We start from the raw sequence: 19,290 nt of genomic DNA, 5'->3' as shown, positions 1-19,290 counted from the left end.
TTCTATTTACAGTATGTATTGTATATGAAATTGTTGCAGTTTTTCATTCTCAACACAAGGGGGCGCACAACATACACTTTTGCGTCACAAAGTGAACAGAACAATACTCACTTGTTTGTATAAAAAGGACCTACTTTTAAACGTGAGCTCCCAAAACTGGATGTCTCTGCAAAGGATAAAAACAAAACAAAGGGTCATGTGAATGTCATGTGAATGGTAAACAATGCTTTCGATTCTATTGTAGCCATGTCTTTTATTGTGTGGACGTGCCTAACTGTCTTTTTGTCTTTGATAGACATGAGTGATGTAAAAAATAAACAATGAAATCAGAGTAAACTTCGGCACCCAGATGGAGATTAAGCATTAATATTTTATACAGCTGCATTATGACAATTTCGATTGTTAAAAGCTCTATATAAACAAAACTGAATTGAATGGCATTGATTTTTTTCCTTTATATTACATATAGTATATATATTTCTATGAGATTAAAATGTGGAACGGTCAGTTTGAATTTACATCTATATTCAGAGAGAGAAAAAGAAAACTTTATTTATTGCTTAAATATACATTTATATTACTAAATAAGGTTTACATTCAACAAATAAACCATAGAGTCAATAAAATGCCTCGTAATACACATGGAATAAAACACATCAGTGTGTGCTATTATAGGAAAATAAACAGCAGTGGAGTGGTGTGATGTGGCCCAATTTACAGTTGCCATCCTGAGGTTGATTATTTTCAAATAACAGCATGTCCAGAAGTGTTTTATTCCTCTCATACCACAGCAATTTCCCGACAATATTAACGAACAAAACATCATACTTTGTATCCATTTATAGTTACGTTTAATGTAGTGGAACATCCATGAGACAAGTTAGTTCATGTAATCACATGTTAGAGCAGCTATAAACAGTTCCCTCATCACTCTCGTTTTCTCTCTCTTCAAGTTCATAAAAAAGGTTTTAAAAGCAAATTATGTTACCAAAAACTTTGAACATGAGCTAGGAAAATAAAAAGTCCTGAAAACATTTTGAAAAAAACTGACATTGGAGACTCCTTCCAAATACAGATGCATCTAAAAAAATAAATCATACTGTGGAAAAGTACATTTTCCCCCCAGTAATTTAATTCAAAAAGTGGAACTTTCATATATTCTAGATTCGTTACACATAAAGTGAAATATTTCAAGCCTCTTTTTTTTTAATCTTGATGATCACGCCGTACAGCTCATAGAAATCAAAATCCAGTATCTCAAAATATTACAATAAAGAATTTATAATACAGAAATGTCGACCTGAGAAGAGATCTTATCGGCTAATTAACTCAAAACACCTGCAAAGGTTTCCTGAGTCTTTAATCTCTCAGTCTGGTTCAGTACACAACCACAATCACGGGGAAGATGAAAGTAAATGCTGCATTTCATTTGGAAATCAAGGTTCCAGAGTCTGGAGGAAGAGTGGAGAGGCACAGTGTGAAGTTTCCACAGTCAGTGATGTTTTGGGTTGCCATGTCATCTGCTGGTGTTGGTCCACTGTGTTTTCTCAAGTCGAGAGTCAATGCAGCGTCTACCAGGAGATTTTAGAGCACTTCATGCTTCCATCTGCTGAAGAGCTTTATGGAGATGTTGATTTCCTTTTCCAGCAGGACTTGGCACCTGCCCACAGCGCCAAAACTACTAGTAACTGGTTTGCAGACCCTGGTGTTACTGTGCTTGACTGGCCAGCCGACTCGTCTGACCTGAACCCCATAGAGAATCTATGAGAGGCACCAGACCCAACAATAAAGACGAGCTGAAGGCAGCTATCAAAGAAACCTGGGCTTCCAGAACACCTCAGCAGTGCCACAGGCTGATTGCCTCCATACCACGCCACATTGATGCAGTAATTCATGAAAAAGGTATTGAGTGCATAAATTAACATACTTTTCAGAAGGTCGACATTTCTGTATTATAAAATTCTTTATTCTGATATTTTGAGATACTGGTATTTTTGATTTCCATGAGCTGTAAGCCATAATCATCAAGATTAAAACAAACAAAAAAAAGCTTGAAATATTTTACTTTATGTGTAACGAATCTAGAATATATGAAAGTTCCACTTTTTGAATTAAATTACGTACAAAAATGAACTTTTCCAAGAGTTTAAAATTTTTTGAGACGCAGCTGTGATCTGTGATTTGTGATTGAATTACACAGGTTACTGTCAGACAGCACTGTGGTATAAAATGAAATAAAGCCTCTTTGTACACATGAATCTGAACATGGTATTGTAGCCTAAACATTTAACTTGACAGATTTTTCTTTAACCACATCTTACTCAGAAGATTGAGATGGGTTAACATGAGACAATGCTAAACTGGTAGCTATAAACTTCCTTGACCAGACAATAACATTTTGGCTTGAATACAAAACTACAGACGCAAACTTTAACCATTAAAACACGTCTTGGATGGTTGACTGCATTTGTGGTGAGAGGACAATGCCTGGCCAGACTGTTCCTTTAAATGTGTGATTGTTGCAGGCAGTGAAAACCAGGTCAAATGCAAAACACAAATTCAAATTAATCAGGGAGCATGAGGTCACATCACAGCGCTTCATCTAGCAAAGAAACCAAGCTGTCCATCACCTACACGCTGATCTACACCTGATCCTTTTCATTTTAGACAGCAAATAATTCAGTCTCTGTGTCACCTCGAAGATGAGATCACACCAAATGGATGGATCTGACGGCTGGCTTGATGTTTAATATTTGAGTGCAGAAGATTGTGTTGGGCGTCCACTATATAAGTCCCTGTTTAGGTTGTTACTATAGAAACAACAACATATTAGAATTAGCTTTCTGACAGATCAGAATTGAGGATTCAACAGCGCTGAACGTTATATCACCCATCCGTACTTAGAAACGTTCTCAAACAGAGCATCTCCAATGAGCTTTATCACTTACTTTATCTTCAAACATTTTACTTTAGGATAGTTTTTGCTTGACTACTGGCTTTTATCGATTATGACTATTATCTTGTTACGCATATTCATAATCATTTATTTCTCGTGTACTTTTTGTTGCTTCTTTGTTTTTTTAAACTCTTTTTGTATCTGTTTTGTTAAATCTTGTGTGTTTTGTTTCATTTTGTTGTGTTCAGAAAGCGACTTTTAAAGGCACTATACAAAATAGCATTATTATTACTATTATTATTACTATTATTGTTATCCGACATGCTGACTTTACCCTTGAAACGGAAAGGAGTGTTCTGTATTTATTTAATAGTCAATAAAACTGCATTATTTCTCCAAGTCCATTATGAAAATGTGTGCTCCTCTGCGCTAAAAATATAATCGGCACTAAAACTCCAGTGGAAGGATTCCCCTGAAACCCCTGAGGAAAAAAAGGCCACACTGATGCGATGCCAGCATCCTCAGCCCTCTGCCCGCTGTCATCATCACGCCTGTATCCAAAATCAGACCTGCCCAATACCTGTTGCCTAGCAACAGTTTTCAAATGCAACCTCATATCTTGCAACGCCTGCTCCCAAAATGCCACCATCCACACACACACACACACACTCGCTAACTCAACCTGTACATGATTATGTAATATGAAAAGAAAATAAATGACAACATTGACTGCAGCTGACGTTTCAAAACACGATAGTTAAAAACAACATTGAATATTACTGTCAGCTCGGTGCACTAAAGCATGGTGTATAAATATCAGAGAGAAATCATCCTTCCTCGCATTCTCTCATCAACATATTTTATCGCTCGGGCTATTTTGGCAGCGAAGATTTAAAGTGAACTCCTACGATGGTTAACATCCAGTTTCCGCTAATGAATTTGATGAGAAGACGTCTTTAATGTTCATTTTTAACATAAACGGGGACAGGCTTTAATAGGAAAACAATCAACAACTTTCTCTCCCTCTCTCGAAGTTAAAAAGGACAGAAAATACAGCAGTTTGTCATGTTATAGAGAATCCTTAAGAAAAAAAAAACAAAACAAATAAACTCTGTCCTGAATCCTTACTGACAAAACATGCTGACGCTGGAGACTCCTTCCATAAATGTTAAACTGGCTTACAATAAACAAATAAACGAAGAAATACTTTTTTCTTTGTTAAATAACCACATGTATAAATCCATTTATTATTAGCCTTAGATTATGTGGCGTGTCACTTTGGAAACGCCTAACATGCCAGAACTAGTGCATGAATATCTTTTTGCATTTATAACGATTGGGACAATTTATTACGTAAAGTGCAAACAAACAACCAGGAACATGGAAACGAGAACCAGAAATATCAAACGTGGATACGAGGCAAAAAACATACAGACTAGAAGCGATACTGTGCCACACGAAAACAAACAACAATTACAACAGACGCTTGACAATGAGACGCTGATAAACTAGAACTTAAATAGTCACAACAGACTGGGTCATCTGACCAATCAGAGCAGAGTATGCTCTCTGAAAGGAGGAGTTTAGAATGAATCCTTTAGAACGGATCGTTGAACGAGTCGTTTGTGACACTGGGGGGGGGGAGGTAATTCTGCAGTTTAAATTATGAGCACATTAAAGTGTTTTTTGACCTTGGATGCATGTAAATCTATTGTTTGAGACCTTTAAAACAAAATTAGTCACGTTTCAAAACCATAATAGGTGCGCTTTAGTTCACTTTGAATAATGTCTAGGCAAATACAACTTAATACTTTCATGAAATATTTTATTTAAGGCAATGTATTTAGCATTTACAATATTTCACTCGTTTTCTGTCCTAAAAGCCAAACCGAAGCACATCATTCTAAGATATTGTTATGTACAAGACATTTAACGGACTCATCTGCGCGTGGAACGATAGACACTGTAGACAACAGACGAGCAGCTTCACCGAAATCCAAGCGTAGTTCTACAGCTCAGGGTGCCAAGATTTATCTCAACTTTTGATTTTCTTTTTCATTTCTACATAGTGTATAGTCTATTTAGTGTTCATTTTTATTCCAAAAGAAATGTTTGGTGCTTGTAACATTTAAGACAAATTGATTACAATCGTTTGTGTATCGATACAGAATCTTTCCAAAAAAAAGTATTGCAGTGCGTTTTGGGAGTCGATTTTATTTTCCATCCTTAATGTCAGATGCATTTTCATGCATTTATTCCCCATCGACAGACTCCATGCATGCACCAGTAAAACAGAACAACAGGATAATGTAATAATCCAATGCTAAAGATTTCACAAAGTGCAACAAGCAAATATCCGATAAGGAAGACGATGTGAAAGCGAGGTAGCTTTGAACGCTATTCGCATAATACGAGCACATTATTTGGCATCTGAACATGTCTTATAAGGTATGAGGGCTGATTCACACTGGACGCAGTCCATTACTTTGTCTTTCATGTGCAAGTTAAGCGTAAATTCTATAAACGTGCTTTTAAATCCCTATACGCTACGGTCGTCGTTTAAAATCATAATCTACAGTCTATTATCGTAATGGCATTGCAAAGTGTATACAGTTATGATATGCTCTTTATTCACTGCCCCATGGTCTTGTGCCAGGCTTTTATTGATCTGTGCTGTAATTACAGCTGGCCCGGTTTCACTGTTCCCATTCCCCACAGGTTTTACTCACACTGGTGTACGTGTGGATTAGATGGACAGTTAATGGTCGATGCATTTCTTATGCAATGTGACCGATGTGCATTTAAGATACCTACTTTACCCTATATGTGCTGCCACAAAAATGTTAATTATAGGTTATTTTACTGTTACGTGACATTTAAAGCCATTCCCTTAAAGAAAATAAACTAGATACACTTTTCTATCCTAAAAAAATGTGAGAGTTGAATACTGTGAATGTTTTCGCTCATACTATTCCACCCTTAGTTTGTGGAGAAACATTTTGGTTTCTACATTACCCAGAATGCCCAGGATGTAACTCCGTATAGACTGTGTACCTGTGGAAGTGGCGCTGGCTAAAGGAGAGGCCCGGCTGTACCTGCACCAGCTCCATGGTCTTCACTGGGTTCTTGAATGGAGCGTCTGAGCTGAGTGCGCGGAAGGTGCTGAAATCGTGTGTTCCCTGGAACACGGCTCCTGCCTCTCGCATGGCATCTATGTTCAGCTCCCTGCCGAGTGAGTTACAAACAAAGATGATTAGACGAAAAATCATCCGTCTATAATATTTTAACACAGCTTCTACACGATCTACGCCGCTCATCAATCCCAGTCCTTTGGATTGGTCCGAACATGTCGATTAAGTTTCTACAACAGCAGCTCTAACCCGTTTTGGCTGCAACATTTTATTAATGCGCTCGTCCTAATACGTTACTGTTTCTATAGGAACAACTAACGACGAAATGTTTATGGCGGATGCTCCACATATGCAGATTTTTTTTAAAAAGGAGAGACCTATTTAGTGTTTCTGGAAGGAGTCTCCAGTGCCAGAGTGCCTTCCAACAAAGTGGTTTCTTAATATCATGACAAGCTGCATTTTTTTTATCAAGAGATAAGAGAAAAGAAAAAAAATCAACTCGTGAATATTAACAGGAACTAACTTCTTGTGGACCTTAACATTAAACGTAACTATAAATGGATAAAAAAAATGTATGCTGTACTGATCATGTTTAAACATTAATTGTTGGGAAAGCGTTGTGGTGAAAGAGGAATAAAACACTTCAGGGCATTCTGTTTTTGGCACATACGTACATCACACTTTTGACTTACATTAATATGTAATGCTTGTATTATATATTAATGTACGTCAATAGTAGTGTGACATGGGTGGGGCGTGGGCGGGTAGTGGGGGGTCATACTAGAATGCCATGTCTGTCATGTCTCTATATTAATCCCTTTTAAGTAGACCATTGCTTCATAGGATTTTTACATTTGTGAATAAATAATAATAAACATTTTGTTTAAGGTTTCATTTAGATTTATATATATTTGGCATGGGTGGTGCAGAGGGTAACGCTGCTGCCTCACACCTCCAGGGTGCCTTATTTGACCGCCCAAAAACATTTCCAGACTGCAAAATGTCCACTCCAAATTTCCCCTAGGTGTGAATGAGTGTGTTAACGTGTGTGATGCCCTGCTATCGACTCACGTTTGAATTTTCTGAATATCTACATGTTCAATGACAAGAACCTATATTTGAATACAGTAAACACAAGCACTAAAACATTTAAGCTGAGTGGCTGATGCACCCTGATGTAGGAAAAAAAAACAAACCCAAAAACACTCTGCATAAACGAGTGTAATTTGTGGCACAGTTTATTTTCAGACATTTTTCATTTATGTGCTTTCTAATAAATTTTTTTGGTCTAAAATTACATTTAAACTTTCTAATAAATATTAAAAACAAAGTCAGTGGTGGTGCAAATACTGTTTAAGAATTACGACACATTACGTCCTTATTAAAAGGACTGTTTTTCTTCTGTTGAATCTTGAATGACATATAGTGCACTACGCAACTTCTAAAACTCCACCACATTATACCCTATTTATACAACAGTTCGTTCCGGTCCACTAATCTGATTGGGATGAGCGGCGTTCCAAGAGCACTTATATTTAGTATAACCGCACTGAGACTCGTCTGTAAAAATTCCACTTCTAGCAGCAGGCCCACTGAAACGGTTCCTACAGTAGAGTTAGTGGCGACATCAGCAGACATGGTAAACAACACAGAGGCTCAATCAGTGAGTGTGGATTCTTTGAGCTCTACAGCGGGGGAAATAAGTATTGACCGTGTCAACATTTTTTTCAGTAAGTAGATTTCCAATGAGGCTATTCACATAAAATTTTCACCAGACATCAGTATTAACTCAATCCACACATATAAAGAAGTCCAAACATTAAAGTCCATAAATGAAGTTATGTGTAGTAAAGAGGAATGACACAGGAAAAAAGTACTGCATACACTAAGAGAAAGCGGTTCTCCAAGGCAAGGTAAGGCAAGGAACATCATTTTTTTTTTTTTTACGTTATACTATATTCCTACCTAATGTTCGAATGCATTTTCTAAATGATTTTGAGAGCCATGATGATGATTTAAGGCTGTGCTTCGGGCATAATCGTTTTGAAACTGTGCTTTCATTAGTGAGTATTAATAATTACATAATATGCTAACATGCATAATATTTCCCTGACAACATATGAGGTCTAAGGATAAAATGTTGTGATACATTATGTCACTGAGATGTTCCTACAATTTATTTGAATGCATCACTACTGGTTTGTTGGAAGTCTCTTAGCAAACCTACATGTGTGACATTGAAATGTCTATGAGAATCGTGATGTGATGTTTTGGTCGTATTGTCCGGCACTAATAATGTCTTAGTAAAGCTAGTCAAAGTGATTATGTCAAATCAAGTCGGATGATGAAAGCCAAAAGACAGAAATAAAAATGAAAAGGCTGCTTGGAATCATGGATGATGAAAAAAGAGGAATGTATGTATGTGTGAGTGTGTGTGGGAGACAGACAGAGAGAGAGAGAGAGAGAGAGCGAGAGAGAGAGAGATTTGTGTGGGTGTTGTTTTGCGTCACTATAGCCTGCAGCTTATGCTGCCCTACTTAATCCAAAAAAGTTAAAGTGTGGACAAGAAAGATGTTCAGGCAGCAGCCTGAAAGTCAAGACACCACGCCAAAGATTTCACCCATCATTCTCCACATCTGCTTCATCTCCACTGCTCTCCTTCCTTCAGATTTTTGGGTTGGTCCTGGGAAAACCTGGTCCTGTGCATTGTGAAATTTTGATCTTTCCTAAAATATATATACCTCTACAGTCCTAGAATTGTAAAGCTTCAACTCTCCAGTGATAAAAAAGCAAGTTATTTATGGATTGATTTCATTTGCATTTAACTTAATAAATGAAATCTGTCTATCTTATCTGTCTAACCTTATTTGGCTATTCAGAGGTCCTGAGCAGTTAATACTAATATTTATATTTATATAAAATGGCCAATATACAGTTATAAGACTCCTTAATAATGTCATCACTATGTCCTCTGATGTCATCACTATATTATCTTATTTGTAATAATCTTAACTTATTATCCTTAGCTAATAAAGTATAATCTAATCTATTCACCGACAAAATACAATACACTTTATCAACAGTTACACTTTGTCCAAGAATTATACATTGAGAAACGGTTTAGCCACAGAGACGTCTGACAGGCTTTCACAGAGCGTCACACTTTTGACAAACACCTTCATCTTTTGTTTGCGTGTAATTCACCGTTGCACATATGTGTTTATTATTCATGTGTTGCTCCTTTGAAGAGCGTCCTGCTGCTCTCGAATAAACTTATTCACTTCAAATGAAAAATAAATAAATCACTTCAGATACTCTGATGATAAATACTACTGCTCATTTGTGTTATTTATTTGTTGCATCAACTCACCTGAATACACACGTAAATGAAAAAGATCTTAGTGTTAGTGTCCCATTGATTCCACCTTCTAGAGTGGGTGAAGAAAAAAAAAAATAATAGTGTGGCACTCACGTGTCCCATAATGTCCAGCACAAATCCTTCTCTGTTATGGGCAATTCAGCGTGACGACGGACTCCTGTGGCCAAGCGGTAGACGTAGGTTCTTGATATGGCACGGTAGCGGGCGTGAAAGTCATTCTGTACGCAGTAGACTCTTGTGATTCTGTTTAAAACACAGTATTTTGAGAATTTGTTCAGAGATTTTTAATACAATATAAAGAAAAGTACAGTGCATGTTTTGCACTTTCATCCTATTCCTATTTTGTTTTACCAGAGATGCAAAATTATTTAGTTTTTTAAATAACAGAAATCTTCTCTCATCACAGTTGGGTGTGAAGCGATAATGTTGATATCAGTGGATATAAATTTGGTGGTTGTTAACACATACAAGATTCCCATTTAAATCCATGCTATTTAGTTGTTGACATTTTTTTTTAAAACAAATGCATGGAAATTAAGTGGTAATTCATTGCCTATTTATTTTTCCCTAACATTGAGCATTTTTTTTAGCATTCAGTTGGATTTCATTAGATAGAGTCTCCAGTGTCAGAGCTTTGTCACAGTACTATTTTCTTTTCTTAACTTCGAGAGAGAAGAAGCAAGACAGGCTGGTGAGCTGGTGCTTATAGCTGCTCTAACGTAAGTTATAACAGGAACTAACTTGTTTTGTGGCTGTTCCACAACATTCAATGTAACTATAAATAGTTCAAATGTATGCAAACATGATAAAATGCTCATAAATCAATTTTTTAAATTGTAATCGTTGGCAAATTGCTGTGGTCTAAGAGGAATGAATAGCACAAAGGGGCATGCTGTTCATCACACCAACCTGTCATCGATTATTCTCCTATAAAACCATGTCCGTGTTTTCCCCTTGCTTATACAGCAAGCTATTTACATCAGGGACTCTCAAAGTTTTGGCAACCAAGATCCCCTTTAACTATCATAAATTCCACGGACCCCCTCGGTACAGATTTATTTTTACGAACATATTTTCATGAGCATAATCCTGTACACCTAATATCTTCAAATATTAGGCGTACAATGTGCACAATAATAAAATGGCTATTTAATAGACGCATGGAGCTTTCTATTCCTGAACCTTTCATTCAACACATTTTTATTAAAAATATATTAACTGTAAATTAGATTCAAGCTACTTATAGGTCGGTTACATGTAAAATCAAACAGGCTATAAAAACGCAATAATAAATAAGTTGTGATTTCTATCATTATAACAAGCAAAATAAATCACAGACCCTTTGGGAACCGGAGGTTTATCCAGAATAAACTTGAATGAAATATGACATATCAGTATTTAGTTATGCAAATTATGTATACTGCCTGACACATTCAAAGCTATAACTAATATAATATAAGATAAAATAAGATAAGAGTGATGTGGCCATTATCATCCTCATCACAATGCATTTACATTATTTACATAAAATTTAATTATATTTTAAACATTTTTCCATACATTAAAGCCTGATGGAGATCCAGTCTTGATTCCTCATGGGGTTTACACACATTGACAAGATGGCTTTTAGTCTACATTCAACATTTATACAACACAATCCCATGAGGCCTTCGAACCAGACCCGTCTATCACCACGCCACCAGACCCCCCACAGAACGGCCTTTAACGTATACCAGGAACAAAGGAAGTCGACACACAACAAGCAGACATTATTACCCTCTATGGGGCTCCTATTCAGGAGAGTTAATTGAAGGTAATAAGAGTTTAAATGCGGATCAAATTCAAAAGCTAGGCGGATTGTTGACACTGACTTCACCCACCTACTCAACTGCAAGTGAAGCATCATACAGGGAAAAGCTTTTCGCATCTGATTCATTTACCACTTGTTTGGGGCTGAAAATCAAATCATATTTGCAGCATAAAGCACAAATGTTATTAAAAAAAAAAACAAATGCGCCGCATAATAACAATAAGCTTACAAATTTAATTCACAATTTCAAGTGAAAGATATTAAATGATATAAGACTGCCGTGCCAGTGAAAGCATTTAATCATTTGGTTGAATAAACAGCTATAGATTATTAGTTTAAACTGGTTTAAGCTTTATAGTTGATCAAAAACTACAGATAAAAACCTATTTTTCCCTCCTAGTGCATATTCTTTAAACTGGTTTTGAACAAATGTGTCAAGGGATGCATTATTATTATTATTTACACAGGTATAGCATAAGGTTAATAAAATAACCACTCCAGCTCCTCTTATCCCCTTACGCCATCACAGCCATAAACAGCACACAATCCAACCGGCTGCATGCTTAGACAGAAACCACATGCGTGTTTTGAACTCCAGCTTTTCTAGAAGGATAATCCCAACAAAAATCTTGGATTTAACAGAGCTGAAATGAAGCAAATGCAAAGCATCAATAAAGTTTAATGCTCCTTTAGACCTCTCAAACAAATACCGCTCTGACCAGATGATGTGAAAGAACCAGAGCCCTACAAACATGAAAAGAATCGCTAAAATACAAACGATCAGCCATGCGTTTATTTGCATCATCGTTCACCACTTTTTTAGTTACAGGAGTAATCCAGGTGGAAAAAAACCAAACAAACAAAACAGTATCTAAAAATCCCAAATAGCATCCCTTTGACACTATAAAATCATTTGCTCCAGACGTTCTAGTCGATGGAAAAGCCGTAACCATGTCCTATTTTAAATTTCCTTTTTTAACCATCCTGTTATGTTGGGGGGAAAAAAAGTTACATCCATTATGTTATTGGTCAAAATGACTTCCACAGTTTAAATACAAACAAAAACAGCAAAAAAAACAAAAAAAAAAAAACAGCTTAAAACAGTAAGCCTTTATTATGGCTTGTCCAAGACAAGCCATAAGAAGAAGTTCATGACCCTAAATGAGGAAAGTCAAAACATTTCAAAGAGAAAAAGAGAGATTAACCAGTATTTCAGACACCTCAAATGTGGAAATGGGTCAAAATTGACCCATAATGTAATAGGAGGATTAAATGTAAAATATGTAACTGTAAAAGTGCCTGAACACAAAACACTTATTCAAGTCCTAACTGTCTGAACACCATTTTAGCTAACTGTTATTTAACAGATAAAATTCCTTCCCATGGTAAATCCCAAACAACATTCCAACTTAAGTCTATGCTAAATATTTGTAGTGCAGAAAATGAATTACATTATACAACATGCTTGCCAAACTATAAATACCCCAACTAATTTTACGACTATCTGACAAATGGCATGTTTTCAGGAGATGCAGGGACGATAGGAACAGGATCCAAGAATGAAGGGAAGTAGAGAGAATAAGAGAGAAATATCTGACATGAGAAAGTCTAGCTTTTAAAAGCAGCACTGGGATGAAATATAACCATTACAACAGTTAAAACATATTTCAGTTACTGAGTCATACTGTAGATTTGCCAGCACACAAGCAGCAGAAAGATGGACATTTCTATATGGGGATGTGTTATTAAATCAGACACCTATCACCATGCCACAGCATTAAGACTGTAACAGTCTGAATATTTCACAAGTGAAAATGCCTGTTTCTATATATGCTAATGGGATTATTTCTGAAGACTTGGCCCAAAAATGGGGGACAAAATTAATTAAGAAGAAAAGAAAATGAATAAACTAATACATAACAACAGTGCAATTATACTGTTCATGCAGTTTCAGAACCTAAAAAATAGTCCAATGATCCTGGATCAGCTGTAAATGTATGCGGACACCTGGCCATATTAAATAAAATATAAAATCCATCCTAATAAATTACTACACTAGTGTTCAGGTTGTGTAAAAGGCTAATTAAAAAAGTATTCATTTCAGTTTTGACATCAAAATACAGATGTGAGGAACAGACAGCTTATTTCTGGCAAAATCATGTGCTGGAGGGCCAGAATCATAATGAGATTGAATCTTAAATGAGATGTTTTTCCCTCTTCAAACAGCTCATACATAAAGGCCTTGAGATTGAGCTGATGAATAAATCAGAAGTGTTAAATGATGCAGAATGCTAAACTCTGCACTGCTGCAGCCTAATAGCAGTGGAGCTTGACATCACTGGTCTACATTGTTCAGTACCATGCTCCTCCAGGGCAGACAATAGAGTACAATCATCCTAGATGCAGCACTGATAAGTAACATGGCATCCTTGGTGCAATACTTGTATGTACAGTGCATCCAGAAAGTATTCACAGCGCATCACTTTTTCCACATTTTGTTATGTTACAGCCTTATTCCAAAATGGATTAAATTACTTATTTTCCTCAAAATTCTACAAACAATACCCCGTAATGACAACATGAAAGAAGTTTGTTTGAAATCTTTGCAAATTTATTTAAAATACAAAACAAAAAAAGCACATGTACATAAGTATTCACAGCCTTTGCTCAATACTTTATTGAAGCACCTTTGGCACCAATTGCAGCCAACTGGTGCCAGTTTCTTCCATTCTTCTTTGGCAGTTTCTCCCATTCTTCTTTGCAGGACCACTCAAGCTCCATCAGGTTAGATGGGGAGCGTCGGTGCACAGCCATTTTCAGATCTCTCCAGAGATGTTCAATCAGGTTCAAGTCTGGGCTCTGGCTGGGCCACTCAAGGACATTCACAGAGTTGTTCTGTAGCCACTCCTTTGTTATCATGGATGTGTGCTTAGGGTCGTTGTCCTGTTGGAAGATGAACCCAGTCGGAGGTCCAGAGCGCTCTGGAGCAGGTTTTCATCAAGGATGTCTCTGTACATTGCTGCATTCATCTTTCCCTCGATCCTGACTAGTCTCCCAGTTCCTGCCGCTGAAAAACATCCCCACAGCATGATGCTTCCACCACCATGCTTCACTGTAAGGATGGTATTGGCCATGTGATGGCTGGTGCCTGGTTTCCTAGAGACAGGACACTTGCCATTCAGGCCAAAGAGTTCAATCTTTGTCTTGGTCTGAGACTCCTTCAGGTGCCTTTTGGCAAACTCCAGGCGGGCTGTCATGTGCCTTTTACTGAGGAGTGGCTTCCGTCTGGCCACTCTACCATACAGGCCTGATTGGTGGAGATCTGCAGAGATGGTTGTTCTTCTGGAAGGTTCTCCTCTCTCCACAGAGACATGCTAGAGCTCTGTCAGAGTGACCATCGGGTTTTTGGTCACCTCCCTGACTAAGACCCTTCTCCCCGGATCGCTCAGTTTGGCCATGCGGCCAGCTCTAGGAAGAGTCCTGGTGGTTCCAAACTTCTTCCATTTACGGATGATGGAGGCCACTGTGCTCATAGGGACCTTCAATGCTGCAGAAATGTTTCTGTACCGTTCCCCAGATCCGTGCCTCAATTCAATCCTGTCTCGGAGGTCTACAGACAATTCCTTGGACTTCATGGCTTGGTTTGTGCTCTGACATGCATTGTTAACTGTGGGACCTTATATAGACAGGTGTGTGCCTTTCCAAATCATGTCCAATCAACTGAATACTTTCCTGATGCACTGTTACATGGCGTCCTAGTTGCAGCACTGATAAGTAACATGGTGTCCTAAGTGCAATACTTGTATGTAACATGGCGTCCTAGGTGCAACACTGATATGTAACATGGCGTCCTTGGTGCAGCACTGATACGTAACATGGTGTCCTTGATGCAATACTTATATGTAATATGGTGTCCTATCCTAGGTGCAGCACTGATATGTAACATGGCGTCCTAGGTGCACCACTGATATGTAAAATGGTGTCCTAGTTGCAGCACTGATAATAACATGGTGTCCTAAGTGCAATAGTTGTATGTAACATGGCGTCCTAGGTGCAGCACTGATATGTAACATGGCATCCTTGGTGCAGCACTGATACGTAACATGGCGTCCTTGACGCAATACTTATATGTAACATGGTGTCCTAGGTGCAATACTTTTATGTAACATAATGTCCTAGGTGCATCTGTAATATGTAACAAAGGAAAACATTATTGTTAATGTAGTGAAGCCTTCTGCAAGGAGACATTTGTTTTACATCTATGGAAGGAATCCACAATGTCAGCACTTTGTAACAGCAAGCTTTCTGGTGAGTTAAAGAGTTCAGGACAGAGAACTTTGTGTTTTCTCAGGAAAATGACACTATGTGTCTTCAAGAAAGAGAACGAACGAGTGGCTGGTGAGGGAGTGATTTTATAATGCAAGTGATAACAGGAACTAATGTTTTGCAAACATACATTAAACTCTAGGGATAAAAAGTATGCTGGGCTGCTATAAGAGGAATGAAATGCGTGTGACATATCGGTACTGCACCTAGGACACCATGTTACATATCAATACTTTTTATCCATAGAGTTTAACGTACATCCACAAGACATGTTAGTTCCTGTTACCACGTACGTTATAACATCACTCCCTCTCCAGCAACTCGTTATTTCTCCTTCTTGAAGCAGCAGCTATGAGGGCCTCTTACCTAATGGGTTCTGGTTTTAAAAAGAAGTTTAAGGCATCAGTCAGGACTTGTTCGGTGAAGGGAGGTTTGTCTCCTCTGCGCTGGATGTCTAGATGTGCAGAGTTGCAGAGCGCATGCACACCGGTGTCTGTTCGACTGGAGATGGACAACGATACTTCATTTACAGGCTTCAGCCTTCGCACTGCGTTCTAAGGAGAAAAGAGTCCATGAAGGAGAAAGAAAACTGACACAAGTTTAAGTCACAGTACATGTTTGATGTCAAAGTAATCTACTGTTTTGAATCTTAAAAAAAGGGGTTTTTTTTCTTTCTTAAAAGTTTCTTAAAAGTTTTTTAAATGTTCCTGTATAACCAGTTTATTTTCCAGTATATTTTTAGATTCTTAGTAAAATTTTAACGTGACTTTTTTTGGTTTCAGTCCCACTTTTTTTTTTAAGCATTATTTTAGCAGAATTAAATATCCTGACATCTTGTGTTTATTTTAAATGTCTTCACATATGTTGGTCACAAACTGGACAATCTGGAGACAGTGGTGGAGAAGAGAATGAGAAATAAATTCAGGTCCATTCTGGAAAACCCGTCTCATCCACTGTACGCTGAACTGCGGCAGATGGAGAGCACCGAGTGCACCTTCAGCCACAGGCTCATCCCCCCCCCCAGGTGCAAGATGGAACGCTTCAGACGTTCTTAACCCTAACGCCTAACATCTAACCACCCCCTCCCTTGACCTTACTTTACTACACTACATCTATGTTGCTACACTGTTGTAATATGGGTACCATATTGAACTATTTACACTGCTTACACATCACTACTTCATAGTTGTTATATGTCTACACCGATTATACCGTACAGCTGCAAAATGTATATAGTATTGTGTACGCTGTAAACTTTCTCTGTCTGGGGATTAATAAAGTATTATCTTATCTTATCATATATTGTGATGATATTCCAGATTTCTCTGCCTGCTAGTGTTACTGCTATTCTGAATTCTCTCGCCCTAAAACGAACAGATAACAGTTTTACACTGTGCTGTCATTTGACACCCAAAGTGTGCAACTCCTTTACAATGAACGGCAAACTACATGAATCACGCTTGGTTATAAGCAGTGGAGTTTCCTGGATGATTTGTACTGTACATTCAGTTGAGTAACAGTGTTCTGTACGCATAACACATTCAGCGGTATCCTCATGCCTTCCTTTTTCATATTAAAGTACATTTTAGAGTCACTCGGAGGTGGTCGACGAGGATATTTCTGACATTTCTATCCCGCAATCGTTTAACATGATTGGCAAAACTCCGTCTCTTGAGTCACACAGACATTTTAGGAGACGATCCAAGAGACCACATGAAAGTAACCGACGGTTTCACTGACAGGAAAAATGCTGCTTATGTGTCTGACCAAAAGATGCTGTTTCATTCCAAAGGAATTGCATTTATGCTTAATGGCTTTTTAATGAATAAGACTGCAGATGGTCAGACCTTCATGCCAACATCTGAGAGTGTGTGTCTAATGCAGAGTGACAAGCATGTGATTTGTCTATTCACAGAGAAGTGCACTTAACCAAGGTTACTATAGGGAGAGAAAATTGATACTGACCTCCCTAATGCTGTTTTTGGATACAATTGGATGCTTGGAGTTCTTGCTAAAATGTAATTATGTGCCTAATAAGCCACCTGTAAACTGATCAAAATTCCAAAACTGGAAGATGTGTTACACGCACAACTTTTCTCCACACAAAGCAATCCTCTGGAAGCACTTTAATATGAGTAAAAGTAAGAAAAGGTATTATTTTGTATATTGTTCTTGATTTATTCAGAAATGATGGTAATTTACTCACTAAGTTTTGGTGAGAAGCGGCAGGCTTTACCAGCCCTCCTGCTGCATGGTGGCAGCTTGGCAGACAGAAATTGTAATAACAAATTTGTAAGACAATTAATATATAGCAAATATACTATTTCTCCTAAACGAACACCCTTACAGCAGAGGTGTACTAGGGGGATAAACCCTGTTAATTCCTTATAAATGCAGAATTTCCAAAAAGATAAAAGAGCTTAATCTCATCTTCAAGTCCTACATAAGGTGTACTCCCCATCCATCCATCCATCCATCTACACAGGGTCACAGGGGAGCCTGGAGCATATCCCAGGGAACTTGAAGCACAAGTCGGAGGACACCCTGGACAAGGTGCCAACTCATCACAGGGCACAATCTCACACTACGGACAATTTACAGACGCCAATCAGCCTACACCGCATGTCGCTGGACTAGGGGGAGGAAACTGGAGTACCCGGAGGAAATCCCCAAAGCACGGGGAGAACATGCAAACTCCACGCGTGCAGGGCGAACACAGGATTCGAACCCCGACCCCAGAGGTGTGATGCAAGCATACCATTTTTTCATTTATTTCATCCTTTATGGATGTATCTGACCTGTGCATATTCCCTTTGTTAGAAACAGAAACTACACCGCACTAGTTTTATGAATGTAAAAAAAACAAAACAAAACAAAAAACTGTTTTCTCTGGAAAGACTTGTGCACATACTTATCTCACTCTATGAAATGTCCTCTGGCCCTTTGTTTTAAAGATGAAATGTATTATTTTCTCCAGTACAGACAATATTCAGGAACATGTCATGAAAAATTTTGCCAACATTTTGATAGTATAAATTATTTATACGCTTAAATCTCACCAATAATCTCATCAATAACACGACAAACAACAGATTATTGAACTATCATGACCGTATTGTAGTTAACCCTTGCATTGTGGTGCTTTTTGAAAAAGTTATTTTATTATTAATGTCATTAATAGTAGTAGTATTGTTATACATTGATCTAATCTTTGAAGATATTTACATACTGGTTAGTCTTTGTTTAATATATCCCTCTTTCTGTATGTACAACAGTAAGATGGTTGCAATAATAATAATAATAATAGTAATAATTTGACACTGACCTCTAAATGATTCTGCACTCCCTGCAGTAGCTGGTGTGCCGGAGCCTTCATCACCCCACTGTAATCACAGTGCAATCTCACATTAATATGACTTCTAACACACCAATGCATTGTTCTGAGACGCCAGTATGAGCTCAGACCTGTATTTGGTTCCGAGGTACTGAAAGAAGATGAGATAGCGTGTAACAGTACTGCTTTGCTGCATGACTGCTGGTTTATGTGTTATGTATTACAGTGTTATCAACTCTACCGAGAGTGGACTGGTTTAATAAAGGACATAACTGACACTTCGGGTCTATAAAGCCTCATTATTGACACAAACACAACGAGGGAAAAAAAAAACAATCAAGTAAACTCCGACACCGGTGTATGTTTTGGAAACGCAGAATGACGAACGAGCAGCACATGAGCGGATAAATTCAA

The 19,290-nt window shown here is 37.8% G+C and overlaps 1 protein-coding gene across 4 annotated transcripts in view; it reads right to left on the bottom strand.

The window, feature by feature from the left end:
* Positions 1 to 19,290, bottom strand: part of pusl1 (pseudouridine synthase like 1) — a 21,622-nt gene extending 2,332 nt beyond the window's left edge. For 2 of the 4 annotated variants that reach the window (XR_006980745.2, XM_017450735.3), the window contains exons 1-6: positions 19,008 to 19,290; positions 18,868 to 18,925; positions 15,909 to 16,096; positions 9,500 to 9,649; positions 5,951 to 6,121; positions 135 to 166 (exon numbers count right to left, since the gene is read on the bottom strand). Coding sequence is in view for 3 of the 4 variants with exons in the window: in XM_017450735.3 (XP_017306224.1) it covers positions 135 to 166; positions 5,951 to 6,121; positions 9,500 to 9,649; positions 15,909 to 16,096; positions 18,868 to 18,925; positions 19,008 to 19,072 (664 nt within the window). In the remaining variant the exon portion in view is untranslated. Of the gene's footprint in view, positions 1 to 111; positions 167 to 5,950; positions 6,122 to 9,499; positions 9,650 to 15,908; positions 16,097 to 18,867; positions 18,926 to 19,007 lie in introns of all 4 variants that reach the window. The other 2 variants (XM_017450733.2, XM_017450734.2) reach the window with 1 other exon arrangement.

This window comes from Ictalurus punctatus, chromosome 21 (genome assembly GCF_001660625.3).
Source record: "Ictalurus punctatus breed USDA103 chromosome 21, Coco_2.0, whole genome shotgun sequence".
NCBI lineage: Eukaryota > Metazoa > Chordata > Actinopteri > Siluriformes > Ictaluridae > Ictalurus > Ictalurus punctatus.
This window is presented reverse-complemented; position numbering and strand designations above follow the sequence as displayed.